The 13,657-nt window shown below is 36.0% G+C and overlaps 1 protein-coding gene across 1 annotated transcript in view; it reads left to right on the top strand.

Annotated features, from left to right (window-relative positions):
• LOC131439201 (uncharacterized) overlaps positions 1-13,657 on the top strand; it is a 600,687-nt gene that overhangs the window by 394,808 nt on the left and 192,222 nt on the right. The window contains exons 2-4 of the mRNA XM_058609943.1: positions 4,176-4,344; positions 4,743-5,022; positions 5,085-5,198. Of these exons, the coding sequence (XP_058465926.1) occupies positions 4,330-4,344; positions 4,743-5,022; positions 5,085-5,198 (409 nt within the window). The 5' untranslated portion in view covers positions 4,176-4,329. The remainder of the gene's footprint in view (positions 1-4,175; positions 4,345-4,742; positions 5,023-5,084; positions 5,199-13,657) is intronic.

Genomic DNA, 13,657 nt, shown 5'->3' with positions numbered 1-13,657 from the left:
TGGATATTCTTAGGTGTTTTAGTTCTCATGACATTATTTTAATTATCGTCGTTTCAAACGGCAAATTGCGATTTTAAACATTCATTACCCTATAATGTCGAAACTGCAAATCGTATCGAATTTCAATCTTGACGTGTGACAATCGATTGAACATTCCATGAAATGTCGAAGTAAGTTCCACTTTAGAGTTTTTCATCATTATTTATGGTACTTCCAGAGCCGGTATTCAGGAACTAGAATAACCCAAAATGATTCAAATGACCATACATTAATACGCCAAACAATTTACATCTTCTGTATCGGTATGAATTTTGAAAACTCATCATCTGTAATTGTATGGGACCTTAAGACCTCAAGTTAAGTTTTTGTTTTTGAAGTTCGATTTGCCTTTTTGAGAAAATGATTGAGCTTTGAAAAAATATTCGAAAATCACACTGTAATATGAGCATGTAACACTAAATCTCCTCATACATTTCAGACCATGTAAAATATTCAAGATTAAACCTTTCCCACACTTCAGACCACACGCACTTGACAAATTTCCATAAAACACGTACTCGACAAATTTCCACTCGACACCAAGTCATGAAACCCAGAAACCCACTTGAAATATAAACTTCACCTACATAAGGCGATTAAATTGTCTGCACTTACTTCGACTCAACGAAAACACCACAACAAATAAATAAGGAAACATAAGCATCAAATATCACCCAAAAACAAAACAGTTATGTCATTTCCCGTTTCTCCACGTTCCACACCTCTCTCAAACAGTGCCATATGGCATGACCTAGAATAACAGTAACCCAGGAAAACACACTGACTCGAACCGACACTCACGAGAGTTAAACCTGACTACTCTCAACCTCCCCTTTCCGTATCACACTCACACACTTGCCTAGAAACATTACTCACTCTCTCCTACTCAAATACATTACAATGACTGAGACATGTCATTGGTTAAATCAGATTTACGCTGCGCGTTCTAACTCCTCCCCCCGGATTTTTAGCAATCCATACTGTAAAATCCAATTAGCTAAGTTAGGAGAGGATAGGATATAAATAAGTGATTTTTAAATAAAGCATGATCATTCGTTTAAAACTCTAAACTGATAACCTTTTTATTAAAACACCGAAATCAGTTAAATTCACTTTGAGAAATTGTAGTGCGAATTAAAATTTGGGGGTACATTCCGAATCCAAAAACGAATACCGCTTAAACTGAAATAAATTTATTTGGTAATCGACTATCCAAATCTGCAAACCCGATAAACCTGATTAATTTATGTGAAATGGACATTTTTATACTAATCACCCTGTATCTCCTAAACCAGAAGTCGGATCTGTCTGAAACGTAAAATGTTTTATATGATTTTAAGACCTCTCATTTGAATCATAGATGATTCTTAGATTCCATTTGAATCTTCAAAATAAGCTTCAGTTTCAGCGATGACCTCGTCATTTGAGCCAAATCATTTTCCCTGGAGCATTTTTTTAAGATCAGCAAAGAGCCAGTAGTCAGTAGTCATCTCACGGAGCTTCACTTTACGATCTTTTATTATAATTATTGTCACTTCACTCACATTTTCGGTGTAACGGCTTCCACAGGTCTTCCCGAGCATTCCGCGTCATTTGTGTTGGTACGACCACGTTTAAACTCGGCGAACCACCGACAAATCGTTGCTTTTGATGGACAAGAGTCTGGATAACATATCCATTGTTTCGCTTGCACGGTTTTTTACCCATTAAAAAACAATGTTTTATCAAAACACGAAACTCGGTTTTTTCCATTTTTTAAACAAACTACAAAACGACTTTACTCCAACCTCGATAACTCAGCTGTTTCTGGTCGGATCGACTTAAAATTTTAACCCGTTTCAAGCAAAGGTTAGTACTCTAGAAAGACGTGGTTACTGGTTTACTACGAGCGCCATCTCTGCTTTAGTCTCGGGACTTATTGATCCATGTGTTATGTCAATATTCGAACGATTATGTTGCCAAAAATGAACCGTGCTAAAATCGGTACGAGGCAAAATGTCATGGAAAAGAATACTGTACACAGTCTTTTGGGTACTTAGAAACAAATGTATGTAGCAGTATAAAAATTGTGTTTTATGTTGCTCCCAAGCATTTCTGTGCCAGACAGCGCTCAAAACTCCTATTGCTGGAATAGGGAGAAAAGTCGCTTATACAAAAATGTCGATATCTCCGTTGAAAATGGACGGATTTTAACAATCTATGGCTTGTTGGATAGCTATTACCGTGTGGAATCTAAGTATAGAAAAATATTCTGTTTTCAAGGTCAATTGTGACAGATACTGTCAGAAAACTAAAAATTTTGATATAAAACTTCACAAAACTCAAAAAGTAAATATCCAATCTCAACACCATTCAATAGCGTTCTGGGTGACGGGGAGACCTTTCATTTGCGGCTAGTTTGATCAGAATCGGTCCAGCCATCTCTGAGATCTCGACCTCTTAGTTGACAACACACATACAGACACACACACACACGGACATTTGTTCAGTTCGTCGAGCTGAAACGATTGGTATATGACATACGGCCCTCCGGGCCTCGGAAAAGTTTTCTAAAGTTTGAGCGAATTCTATACCTATTTATATATATATATATATATATATATATATATATATATATATATATATATATATATATATATATATATATATATATATATATATATATATATATATATATATATATATATATATATATATATATATATATATATATATATATATATATAAACGTAAAAATCATCTTTTCTGTTAGTTTTTCATTCATTTGGCTTCTCCAATATATGTTTCCGCTCAGTCATTGCAAAAACTGAACTTAGTTATGGCAACTTTACGTCAAACAACTAAAATGAATTTCGTTCGGCACGTCAGAAAAGACATTGCACTTCGTTGAAAAACAAAAAGTGTTCTGTAAGTAGCAGAAACTTTACGTCTGCTTAGCGGTTCAAATTGAACTGCCGAGTTTAGCACTAAGCAGTTCAATTTGAACTGCTCTGCACTGATGAGTCAAAGACGAAAAGTAAAAATAATGAAAACGGTTATGTGCCCTAGCACAAAATTTGGCTAACCCCTAAATGACCATACCTGCATCGGCCAGAAATAGTCGAAAACACGTTTTCGTTCGGCACGTCAGAAAAGACATTACAATTCGTTGCAAAACAAAAAGTGTTCTGTAAGTAGCAGAAACTTTACGTCTGCTTAGCGGTTCAAATTGAACTGCCGAGTTTAGCACTAAGCAGTTCAATTAGAACTGCTCTGCACTGATGAGTCAAAGACGAACCGTAAAAATAATGAAAACGGTTATGGGCCCTAGCACAAAATTTGGCTAATCCCTAAATGACCATACCTGCATCGGCCAAAAATAGTCGAAAACACGTTTTCGTTCGGCACGTCAGAAAAGACATTGCACTTCGTTGCAAAATAAAAAGTGTTCTGTAAGTAGCAGAAACTTTACGTCTGCTTAGCGGTTCAAATTGAACTGCCGAGTTTAGCACTAAGCAGTTCAATTTGAACTGCTCTGCACTGATGAGTCAAAGACGAAACGTAGAAATAATGAAATCGGTTATGTGCCCCTAGCACAAAATTTGGCTAACCCCTAAATGACCATACCTGCATCGGCCAGAAATAGTAGAAAACACGTTTGCGTTCGGCACGTCAGAAAAGACATTACACTTCGTTGCAAAACAAAAAGTGTTCTGTAAGTAGCAGATTTCACATGCTTATTCTGCTATAGCCTTTACCAATGATCTACTCAAAGTCAGTAGTCTACATTAATCTAAACAGTCCAAACAAACAAAGGATTTTGAAAAATGGAACTTTCTTTCTTCGAAAATTCCACGTATCATATTGAAATAAAAATATACGCATCGAATATTTTTGAGTTTTTAATCGAAAAAAATTTTGATGGCTGATTTTGAGTGGAATACCCCATATAAATTATATTTTTTCAATGATTTTTTGACCGCTTCAATTGACACAAATCGAATACACCATATCACTTCAATATAATTCTGTTACTGCACGTATACACAATAATGCCTTTTATATTCATTTTCTTTCTTCTGTTGACACCTACACACCCCGAACTCCCTTTTTCATTTGTTTTTCGTATATTGCATTTTACATATGCAACTTAATAGCAATCACAAAAACGTAAAGAGTGGAGTGACTGCCCTATCTTCTACTAGTTCTTCTTTTGGAACCGCTGCCGCATCTACGAAGTTCGATACTCATTCCAATGGCTCTATAGATGAGAACGTTAAAGCTCAGGCATTGGCTGAAGAGGAAGCTGTGATGAACCAGTACAAAGTAAGTTTTAAATTTGAGTTATTTGTACGCCTGTACCAATGCGAGAAATATTAGAAATATAGATAGCCGCTCAGAAATGTCAATTGTTACACCTCAATTGCTCTATTAATATAACATGCAGATAGGTATTTGCAGTTTGCTTAAATTCAGAATTGATTTGAATTTCAAGACCTAAGGTAGGAGAAAATTTTACTTAATTGAAGTTTAATGGAAATACTACTCATCAGAAAATGGAATACTAAAAATATAACAAGTGTTATATTAACAAACATAACCATCAAGGTATAATGGAGAATTTGCATTTCATTGTTTTAATGTAACATAACTTCACCTTAGAATGATATTAGCATAACAATATAATTTATTCTAGAATGTAAAATTAATTTCAATAATTTCAGTCTAAACTGTCATCTCCTACTGCCAGTGCTGCTAATATGGCAATGACAAATCCTTTCTTGTCCCCACCACCTACTACACAATCCAATATTGTTGACTTATTTGCTGGTGGTGATGACAGTTGTGGCGGTATTGTTGATGGTCAGCATATAGACCCTGCTATCAAAGCTTCCGATGACTTGCTTCAGTTGGGTAATCCTTTTGCGGATATGTTCGGAGCCCCACAAAATCCAGTAATATCTACTTCTGCGGTTACAATCAATAACATGTGGATAGGCAACGGTAGTTTTATCTAAAGCATGGTTCTGAAATATATATTTCATTTGTCTTATTCTTGATTGTAGGTTCAAATGGCACATCAACCGTAGCACCTTCAACTACAGTATCATCAAACATTGAAAATACTTTTGTGTCTGATAGCAATTTTTCATCTGTTTTTGGTAAAAGTGATAATATCGGTAAGAAAACTGTTGTTGTTGTTGTTCTTTATATTTTGCATTTTTTCAAACTTTTGCCTAGCTGCTTACCATTAAATCAAACAATTGATATTAAGCTCTACACAAACATCGACTTTTTGTCCTTCTCATATAGAAATAAATTGCAATCACGTGAAAACCGAATATTAAAACTTGTGTCATATGTCAGTCGACTGAGTTCGTTGAGTTGAGCTCGTAGCTCGAGTAATCCTTCCAGAAATTAATTAACTATTTCCAACTGAGCCAAAAGTTCAAAACAAGCGATATACTTCAATGAGCAATTGCAGGGTTTTATGCATCTTGTTAGGCATGACCGAGAACGATTACATTAGTGTAATTTGTTTGATCCATTGTTAAAAAGCGTCGATAATCTTCGGGAAGTGTCGGTAAATACTATGGTTACAACACAAGGAAGAAAACATGTGAAATAATGTGTGTGTATGTATGTATGTATGAGTAGCGACCATCAGTTCAAGAATTTACCGAAGAATGTGGGTAGACTTATCGTAGTCTCGAAGTCATTTACTGAGTAGTCTTCAGGTTGTTGTTTTTTATTTAACTATTTATTTAATAAAGCACACTGCTTTAGTTCTAAGATGCCGAGGGTATTTCTTAACAATACTTAGGACTAGGATAATTTATTGCATTATAACGTTGTTGTATTTGGTTCACATTGTCGTATGCTGATCACTGCAAATCTGCGAGATCCAGTCTCTAATTTGTGGTCGACAGTGAATGGTCGTTTGGTATTGTCCAGATGACGTGGGTACTTCGATGGTGGCTGTATCCTGTTGTTTTTGTGGGTCCGCGGGAAACACCCCCAGGCTACGAAGACCCTGCCGGCATGTTGGTCATCGACTGGAGCGGCCTTCCGTGGGCGATGATGGTGATGTTTCGTAAAAGGATGAAAGAAACACCGATAAGTAAATGTTTTGGAAAATGGGATAAAAAGGAGGTATGGGAACGAAAAGGTCTTGTTAGTTCCAATGAAGATGGTGAACAGACGGGAGTGAAGATTATGCTTAGTCACAGTTTAAACATCGTCGAGGAATAGAAGGAACTTTCTGAGCGAGATATAACAGATTACACTTGTATATCAATGTGTTTATGGTACTGGTATATGAGAAGCATATATAAACTATCGCGACTCACTCACACATCCCGAACCGGAACCTCAGGCGGTCTACCTTGGGTCTTGAGGGATTCCAGAAGCTTCGACCTGGCGTCGCACGACCACACGACATGCTCGATGTCCTGATAACCCTCGACACAGGTGCAGATATCACTCTTCACGAGCTTGATACGCCGGAGATGTGCGTTTAAAGTGTAGTGATTTGACATAAGCAGAGACATAACACGAATGAAATCTTGACTCCCGTAGATCCCTCTGCACCAAGGTATCGTTGATATTCTAGGGATAATGGAGTGTAGCCATCGTCCCAGTCCAACCTTCAAGAGTTTTCTGACGAGAGATGCTGGGAAATTCATTCAAGCACGTTGGTCTTTCTTGGATATCACCTTCTAATGCGGCCAGTTTACATAAAGAGTCTGCCTCTTCATTGTCCAGAATGAGACAATGCTAAGGGACCCAGACTAACGATATTGAATAAGACCGTCCAGATATAGCTTTCAAATGTTTCCGTATTTCTCCAGGAAATACCAATTCATGAACCAGAGAACCACTATTGAACTTAGACTGTTCGTGACAATGAAGTAATGATCATTGGGCGAAGTTTTAATGATAGGGGAGACCGGGGCTGGTTGGCCGAGTTATATTTTCAGAATTTCTATACTATTTCTGGTTAGATTTTTTAATAAACCGTTTTTTCCGTCATGAAGTGTAACCAATGGGTTCCAATCTCGCCAAAAATGGCTCAATCCAAAAAAGTTATTTTTCCTTTCATTGTATTATTTTAAGAAACGTTGAAACAATAATTAGAGAGTGATCTAAAGTTAGATAAAATTATATATTATACGGGCAAACATTTAACTCTATTGTATATTGTATTGTATACGAATAGCAGAATAATATTTGAATTGTTTATAAATATAATGAAGAAAAAACTCGTTAATTTCTGATAATCATTAGCTAGGAGCGAAACCAAATCCAATCATTAAAATCACTCTCTATATGAACATTTAAGAAATAAGCTAGGGTAGAATAACCGTCAATTTGAATTTGGCTCAGGAGCCATCTGAGAAGGAGTTTACCTGTGGAAGTTGGCGTCAACTGGATACTGCAGATAGAGATAGTGCGTTCTATTACTTTCTGATTGAGAGAGTGAGAGTTCCGGTTTAGAGACGGAGAGTCAGGGATATAAAAGGAGGTGGTATGACTCACCACGGTCTCTTTTTTGCTAATAGCAAAGCTCGTCACTAGTGTGACGGGATCGCGGTTCCTCGAGCGTGGGTTTTCTAAAACATTCGAAAAGTTACATTCGTGCGAAGTGATAGTGTGCGACTAACAGTAAATCGTTTTAAAGTTAAGAAAGAGGTGGGATTTCGTGAAGTGAGGTCACCAGGACCATAAAAGCGAGACTATATGGATCGGCAGTGAACGTGTCGTAAAGTTAGAGAATTCGTACATCAACACACGATCCCGCTTCCCGTCGAGTGATCATCCCGAGGGGGTGAACAAACTTTGTCGATTTCCCCCTCATGGTCGACGAATAGTACGTCTGCGGATGAAGGCACGTGGAATGACCTCAACACTCAGAAAGGCCTCCAGATACCTCCGTCCCATTCCGGCACCCGAGACCGGTGCTGTATAGGATGCTGTGGAACCCAACTGTCCACCACCACCATCGCGACCAGCAAATCGCTCATCAAGTTAGAACCCTATCCTTATCCCCCCCGCACCATTGAATTTTGTAAATACTTATAATATAATTCAATATTTTGATTCTTAATATTCAATATATATATATATATATATATATATATATATATATATATATATATATATATATATATATATATATATATATATATATATATATATATATATATATATATATATATATATATATATATATATATATATATATATATATATATATATATATATATATATATATATATATATATATATATATATATATATATATATATATATATATATTATATATTTATATATTTATATATTACTGATTACCATTTTTGATTTAAAATGAATTTGTCAAAAGTGAATTGGAATCTTTATTTTGTTTTGCTTAATAATGTATTAATAATAACATGCTAATGTGTTGTTCCCTTCTCTAGTTTGCTTCGGGATAGAGTACTTTGCCGAGCTTTAATGTTGAAGAAGTTATACCCACAAGAGAAGACTTACAGAAGATACACCATTTGAGCACATATGTAAATCTTTTTATTCCTGAACAAAATTAGAGAAATAGTTATTAACAATCAAATGTGGAGAAAAAAAATCGGCCAACCAACCCCAGGAGCGAGGTAGGTTAGCCGAGTTTGAAAAAATATGTGAAACACATAAAATGCATCAATGAAAAATGATGCTAGTGAAAATGAAGTTGCATGCATTTTGTATTATGTAGGTACGTGAAAAACTCCCCTCCTCACTTTTTAGTCTTAATTATTTTGAACTTAGTTTCGGTAGCATTAATGAACTTCTCTAGCTCTCACTTTGTAAATGGATAAGCAAACGATACGAGAGATCCCAGAATCGGTTTTTCAGCGGTATAATTCTTGCCAGCACTTTTAGACTCATCGTATGAGTCGACTACATGTAATCTAAGGCAATACGCAAACAACGACACTGAATTCTCTCCAGCATGATGAAATGGATGTACGCCGTGTATCAGAAGTGAAAGCAGCCATATTCCATAACTAACAATATCGCTGTTTGCTACTCTGCTGGCATTTTTGTTTCAGATACTTAATGTGACATCCCCACGTGACTTTATAGTCGAACCAGACCCCGAGATATTTGAATGTGAAGACCTGAGCTATGGTTTCACCCCTTAGTTGGAGCTGAAATTGTGCTGATTCTTGCTTCCTTGAAAATATAACCAACTCCAGGGACCAATTTGCTTTTAAGAGGGTCGGAAATATTGAAATTTTCAAAAATCCAGTCCACAACATCAGAGACTTACTAGCTCAGCACCTAGTTGGTTCTCTTGTGGGTTTTCAGATCCGCTGGAGGTTTTGGTGTCCCAGGAAGTGGTAAAAATTCCTTTTAAGAATTTAAATTTCCTTTTCAGAATTTAGATTTTGTCTTTTTGTTATTATTATTATTTTATTATTATTATAGCTTTCTAGAAAAACAAATAGCTTCAGTGCTGTAAAACTTCATTCAATTCAATTGAAATCGAATGTGTGCACACACTGACGATCACTCTACTGCAGTAAACTTCACATTCTAACACGCTATCTTCACTGTCGCAGCGAAGGGGTATCATCCCGTCCTTCATTCGTTTTTCTTTCTACCGAAACTCAGTTTAACCACCGTCAGTTTATCTCTTGAAGTAACAAAATATCACTTACAACTCAATGAGAGAACGGCCTTAAAGTGAGGTTCATGTAAACATTCGAATTGATTCAAGATAATGGATGAAAGTTGAACCAGTCATGATAACTGAAATATCAATTACAAAATAAACATGAATCATCACTCTTTCAGTTTTCATGTTTAATATTTCGAAATTATCTTCAATTTTAATTTTAACTTGCTGGTGATAATTGAAAACTCAAATTAGAACCGCCCCCCTCTATTTATCATTATAGTCGGAGATAGTTTTGTGTTATCGAGTGGATGTTTATGCCTATTCGTTCGCACTTGCTCACTACCCACAATGAAGACAAGGAAGGCAAAAAAGAAAATGAAACAGGTAGACTACTTGGTACTACAAACTGAGCCAGCAAAAATTCAAGTGACTAGGAACGGATATTCAATTGACGATAAATTCTGTTAGCTTCGGTAACAAAAGTGAAAATGAATGAGAAGGGATATGCTAAATTCCATTTTCATCTAATATTATTCGATTGAAATGAAGTTTTACCGCACTGATCAGAAAAATATGCCAGACATGATAGAAAAATTTAGCATAAACATGTATAAATCATGTCGGTCCAATCAAAACCGGATTTTGAATCCCGCTCACTCCAAACAGAAATTCTTTCCTTTCGCAACATTTAAATCTGTATTTTTCAAGAGAAATAAAATACAGATTAAGGTAGCGCTTCGCCGTGGTCAGGTCAAAGCGAGACAACTCACTGCTTCCTCTTGCTTTGTCGCCGAAATTTCACCCTAAATTGCAAATTTCTCCAATACTAACCCGATTCAGGAAAAATCAAAAACATACGATTGTAGGTAAATGATTTTACTATGCATTTGGCGAAAAATATCTGTTAGAAAGCTTTTCTTTCGCGAGATTTCGTGCGAGTTTTGTTAAACATTTTGTATTCTTTTTTCCTTTTCTCGCTATAAACAACTCGCATATGTAGGGATGTGCTACGTTTTCAACAAAGCGTCAAAGCTAGTAGCGATGAAAATCATTACTGATTTCTGGTTCTACTGAAACATGAATAGAAATTATTTTACAAAGTAGTAACACTTACTTACACTTTCTACTCATCTATATTCAACGTTTACGCAGAGAGAACGGACAACGAAAACAAAAGAAATGTTGTTAGCGTCTACCGCATGTGGCATTTTGCACACCCCAATGCATGCGTTGACATTGTGTGCGTGCGAAAGAATAAGGAAAAACTCATTTATTTTTATAACACGCACGAAATCTTTCGACAAAAACGTTTATCAGGCACAATTTATACACGAATCGATAGAAAAATTAATTATCTAGAATCGTATGTTCTTGGAATTTCCGTTTTCCTCCCCGTTTTCTCACAATTTTGGGTAAAGTGCGTGAAACCCCGGAATAGGCAGTGAACTCCCGTGACCACGGCGAAGCGCTACCTTAATTAATAAAAAAAAAGAAAGTAAAATACAGATTGATGATCTGTGGGACTGAAAAGTGCTTTGAATTATCACGATCAAAAGGATCTGCATTTAGACAGAACTGAGATGGCTCTTGGCCTGTATACTTGGTAAACTCGTCCGTAATTTGAATGGGAATTCATCGTGATTTCCAATTGGATTCCAAAGGTGAAACAATTCATCTCGGGCGGAATCAGTAGGTGCAATTTTAACTCACAATAAATTCCGACTCAGCGCTTTTGGTGTGTGTCCGGCGGCGGTTGCGACTTTTTCGGCACAATTCTGCTGTTCGGTGCTGGCTTCATTACAAAAGTGTGAGGTCATCGGTGTTGCTCTCCCCTGTACATCTCGCTTCGATAAGTGTTGCTCAGGAAATGATACAAAAGGTGAAATATTCGACTTTTATAGCGATGCAGCTGGGTAGTAGCGGAATTTTGTTCTCGTACTCAGAACGACTATTGATTGGCTGGTGCTAATAAGGGTCAAATCAGACAGGTTTTTCAATAGTGTACTATTGAAACACTTAAATGTTGTGGCAATACACGTTTAAATCGGAAAATATTTTATCTTTTGGTAGTTAGTTCGTATAAATTCTTCAACAGATCACTGAGCTATGAGCATTCAAAATACGAGAAAGGTAAACAGGCGTCATGGGTTTTTTTCTTTTTGATACTCGTTGGTACCAAATATTACAGACAAGTTTAATTTTAAATGATTCGAAATTATGTCATACAACTGAGAATTTTATTATAAAATTATGATCATATTTCCGATGGCATGTAGCAAAAATTATATTGATACGTTAGATAAAACAATAGATTAACGAGGGTAAATTTTGAAATGGCGCCCTCATGGTAAAGTGTTATAGAAGCGGCCGTCGCGGCTGATTCTCGTCGATCGATGTATCAAAACCACAAAAGTACAAAAAACCTCCGAGAAGGAAGCAAAAATTGGCTGTGGTTTTCTTTGTCCAACGGCACTTTTTTCTCGTGACTCTAACTATACACAGTTTATTCAGTATTATCACTAGGCACTGTGAACGTCCAACAATTGAATAGAAATAATAGAAAACGGAAGTTTTCACTTGGTTGTATATTGGACGTAAGAATTACGTGCGAAAATTTCTCCCTTCCGATCAAATACACAGTCTACTGAGCATTAATACTGAATCTATTCGCACGCCACCGTTTTGCTCGTATGTTAATTTTTTTTGGTTGGGTTCCTGTATATTGGCAATGGCAAAGTGACATTTAAGTTGAACAGCAAGGAAAATGCAAATCGAGTCTGTAAAACATAAACCGCTTGTAGCTAGACTCATCAGCAAATAAATGAACTCTTTCAAACTGCACTAGTGACGCATATGATGTTTAGGGAAGAAAAAGAGTGAAACTAGAATTTTACTAGGACTAACGAAAGCGAAAAATTATATTGAAATTGTCGTAAAGCGAAACAATCATCACTTGAAATCATGGGCTGGTTCTCAGTTGATGAAATTGTAACGAGTAGCGTGATGGAAGCTACTCCTCATCAAACATACCAGAACAAAGCACTTTGCATGCTGACTATAGTGGCAGTTGGGTATGTACTGTCCCGCATTGCCGTTAAATTGCACCGGTAACAAACCCAACAAGTTACAGAACGAGCCATGCGACTCTCCACTTTGCAAGTGCAAGTTGATCTGTGTACAAATTAAAAATTAAAGGGTTGTATGCAAGACACGACCGAGAATGATTACGATGAAAATGAAATAATTCTAAGGTTCCCATAATAAATACAAAAATAAAGATGATGATGAATGAGAACGGGTGTAGCGTGATTGGTAAGTCGATGCCTTCCACGCAGCTCACCTGGGTTCCACGCACATAGGGTCAGAAGGTTTTTCTTGCCCGAAAAGGTGAATGACCTTATGGTTAAAACCTCTATAATTAAAACAAAAAATGATGGTAAATGCACTAAACTGTGATAAATTACAAATTTATTTTACTTACAGCGTTTAATTTTTTTGCGAATGAATAAAATTACAGTTAGATTCTTTCAGAAAAATTGATTCTATTCTATTTCGATACCTTCTACAAATGTTTACATTTGAAAGTTTTTGAAAAATATCCTTTAAATGGAAGTCAATTATGATGATTTCAAAGCTACTTAAAAAATCAATTTTGGATACGAACAACCTCAAGATATAAACCGAGACAAATGAAACGAACCTAATGATAATTTTCAAGAAAGAGAGTGTACAAACTTATTAATTTTATAAACAGCGTTTCAAGAGAAGATTTCCCATTTTTTCATCGAAAAATGTTGAATCAATAACCGTGAACCAATAATCTCAGGAATAGTGTAATTTTATTTATCCTTCGTCGTATCTTTAATTCTTTAATATTGTAACTTGATATTTTTAATACATGACCGAGCATTGTCGAAGTAACCACGCATGTAGTAATAAAAGTCATATTTATTTCATACATAAGTTTTTCTTCGCCGTAGC

The sequence above is a fragment of the Malaya genurostris genome, chromosome 3 (assembly GCF_030247185.1).
Source record: "Malaya genurostris strain Urasoe2022 chromosome 3, Malgen_1.1, whole genome shotgun sequence".
NCBI classification, from domain to species: domain Eukaryota; kingdom Metazoa; phylum Arthropoda; class Insecta; order Diptera; family Culicidae; genus Malaya; species Malaya genurostris.
Note: the sequence above shows the minus strand (reverse complement) of the source record. Positions and strands in the feature narration are given on the sequence as shown.